The following is a 2,249-nucleotide window of genomic DNA, read 5'->3' as shown; positions in this document are numbered from 1 at the left end:
GAGCAACTTTTTTTGGTCGTGGAACATTGGTCCGGCGCATGTCATCGCCTTCAGCACTGAGTTTCACTTTTTCCAACAGTTTGGCACTCAGCAGATTGATAATCAGTACCGCTGGCTTGAGCGGGATTTGAAGAGAGCTAGTCAACCGGAGATGAAAGCTAGGCATCCCTGGCTGATCACCATTGGGTGAGTGCTAAACTAATGTGCAAGTGTTTATGTTTACGGATCTTATTTCTTTTCAAGTCATCGACCAATGTACGGCGAACTTCCCGATGTCAATCAGCAGGATCAAATTGTAAGAGAATTAAACGATATGTTGGCAATAACCACTAAACTATACTTCTGTTTTAGATCCGCAAAGGCAACAGCAAGTTTCCCGGTTTTGAGGATCTCTTCTACAAGTACGGCGTTGACATTCAGCTGTACGGGCACATTCACAACTACGAGCGAATATGGCCCATCTACAACAACACCGTCTACAATGGCAGTCTCTCGGAACCGTACCGCAATCCAAAGGCGCCGGTGCACATTACCACTGGCTCTGCCGGCTGCCCAGAGCACCTGACGCCCAAGCTAAAGAAGCGACCGCCGTACAGTGCTTTGGTCATTTCAGACTATGGTTTCATGCGAATGAAGATTCTCAACAGCACGCACGTGCACTTTCAACAGACAGCTGAAACCAAGGTAAGTGGAAACAAGAGTTTTAGTTTGACTGTTTTACTCATTTCAAACAAACACGCTCATTTGATAGAACTGGGAAGTCGCTGACGAGTTTTACGTCGTCAAGGAGAAACATGGTCCAGAGGCGTGGGTATAAAAAAATTACGTTGTTTTGTTATAAAAGTTTACATACAATTTGTTAATTAAAAGCTGACATAGTGCACTAAAGTAAGAGTTAAATTAGTTGGTGCATCAATATTATTGAGTGGGTTTTTTTCTACAAAGTGCTTCTCTTTGGCAAAAGTAATCTGCGAGTTCCTTTGTCTAAGTGTCTGTGACTGTGTGTGTGTGTGTATGTGTTACACCACTAGTTATTTTAGTCTTGCGGGTACATTGGCTAGTCTGTNACGAGTTTTACGTCGTCAAGGAGAAACATGGTCCAGAGGCGTGGGTATAAAAAAATTACGTTGTTTTGTTATAAAAGTTTACATACAATTTGTTAATTAAAAGCTGACATAGTGCACTAAAGTAAGAGTTAAATTAGTTGGTGCATCAATATTATTGAGTGGGTTTTTTTCTACAAAGTGCTTCTCTTTGGCAAAAGTAATCTGCGAGTTCCTTTGTCTAAGTGTCTGTGACTGTGTGTGTGTGTGTATGTGTTACACCACTAGTTATTTTAGTCTTGCGGGTACATTGGCTAGTCTGTGTGTATCACATTGTGAGATAGAGATAGAGTTAGAGAATGGATGAGAAAAAGGATGAGACTGATGAAGTCTGGTCTGAATGCTTTCGCTTTGAAAGATCGTTTTGACTATATGAAAGCAGTGAGACTTCATTCTGTTGAAATGAAAGATGACTGAACTCTCAAACTCTAATGCTCTAAGGCTCATCGGCGTATTTTCCAGTGCCCTTGCCGAGGTTGTTCTTCAACGTCAGAGCGGCGTGGCCGGTGTTTAGATTGACCACTCGGAGGTACTTTCTGCGGACGGCGGTCCACTTGTAGAAGGAGACGCAGCTGCAGACGCAGACGCCGAGGATGAGGAGGATGAAGATGAAAACAAAGGCGACAGGCATGATGACCAACAGACGACAGGTGAAGGAGCCGTGCTCGTACTCCCGACAATGCTCGCGCATCTTGGGCACCGCCAAGCCGGCCATGTGCTTCACCTGCACCAGATTCTCCGGCTCGCACTCGTCGTCCACCTTGTGAATGATAAAGTCGTGGATGGCCCAGAAACCACAGCACAACATGAAATCGTCTAGTTCTGAGGGGAAAAGAGAAAAGGGGGGTTAGTTTATTTGAATTAAATGATCAAATCACTTGATGTTTGAAGCTCAAAAATTACCTGGCAACGTCTCCTCGGCAATGTTGAGCATGCATTTCAGCGTGGAGGAGTACTCGTCGAGTTTCTGCGCAAACTTTCCATCCTTCTGATTCTTTGCCTCTGTTAACGAGGAGGCAAAACCGAGGATGGCGACGATCAGGGCAGCGCACCAGTAGCTGTTTATCGTTTTAAAGTTCATTTTGGCGCTCTGTGTGTTGATGAGCGTAGATGAGGTCTGCAGCACGATGTAGTTTCAGCAAAAAA

General features: G+C 44.4%; 1 protein-coding gene across 1 annotated transcript; it reads left to right on the top strand.

The window, feature by feature from the left end:
* Positions 1–253: 253 nt before the first annotated feature.
* Positions 254–811, top strand: LOC108354988 (acid phosphatase type 7-like; the record flags this gene model as incomplete). The annotated part of the gene is made up of 3 exons (XM_017606163.1): positions 254–295; positions 352–684; positions 752–811. Coding segments are annotated over exons 1-3 (435 nt in total), but the record flags the coding sequence as incomplete, so codon positions are not given.
* Between the last annotated feature and the right edge of the window lie 1,438 nt (positions 812–2,249).

This window comes from Rhagoletis zephyria, unplaced genomic scaffold (assembly GCF_001687245.7).
Source record: "Rhagoletis zephyria isolate East Lansing unplaced genomic scaffold, Rhagoletis_zephyria_1.1 Rzeph_scaffold_41250, whole genome shotgun sequence".
NCBI classification, from domain to species: Eukaryota; Metazoa; Arthropoda; class Insecta; order Diptera; family Tephritidae; genus Rhagoletis; species Rhagoletis zephyria.
This window is presented reverse-complemented; position numbering and strand designations above follow the sequence as displayed.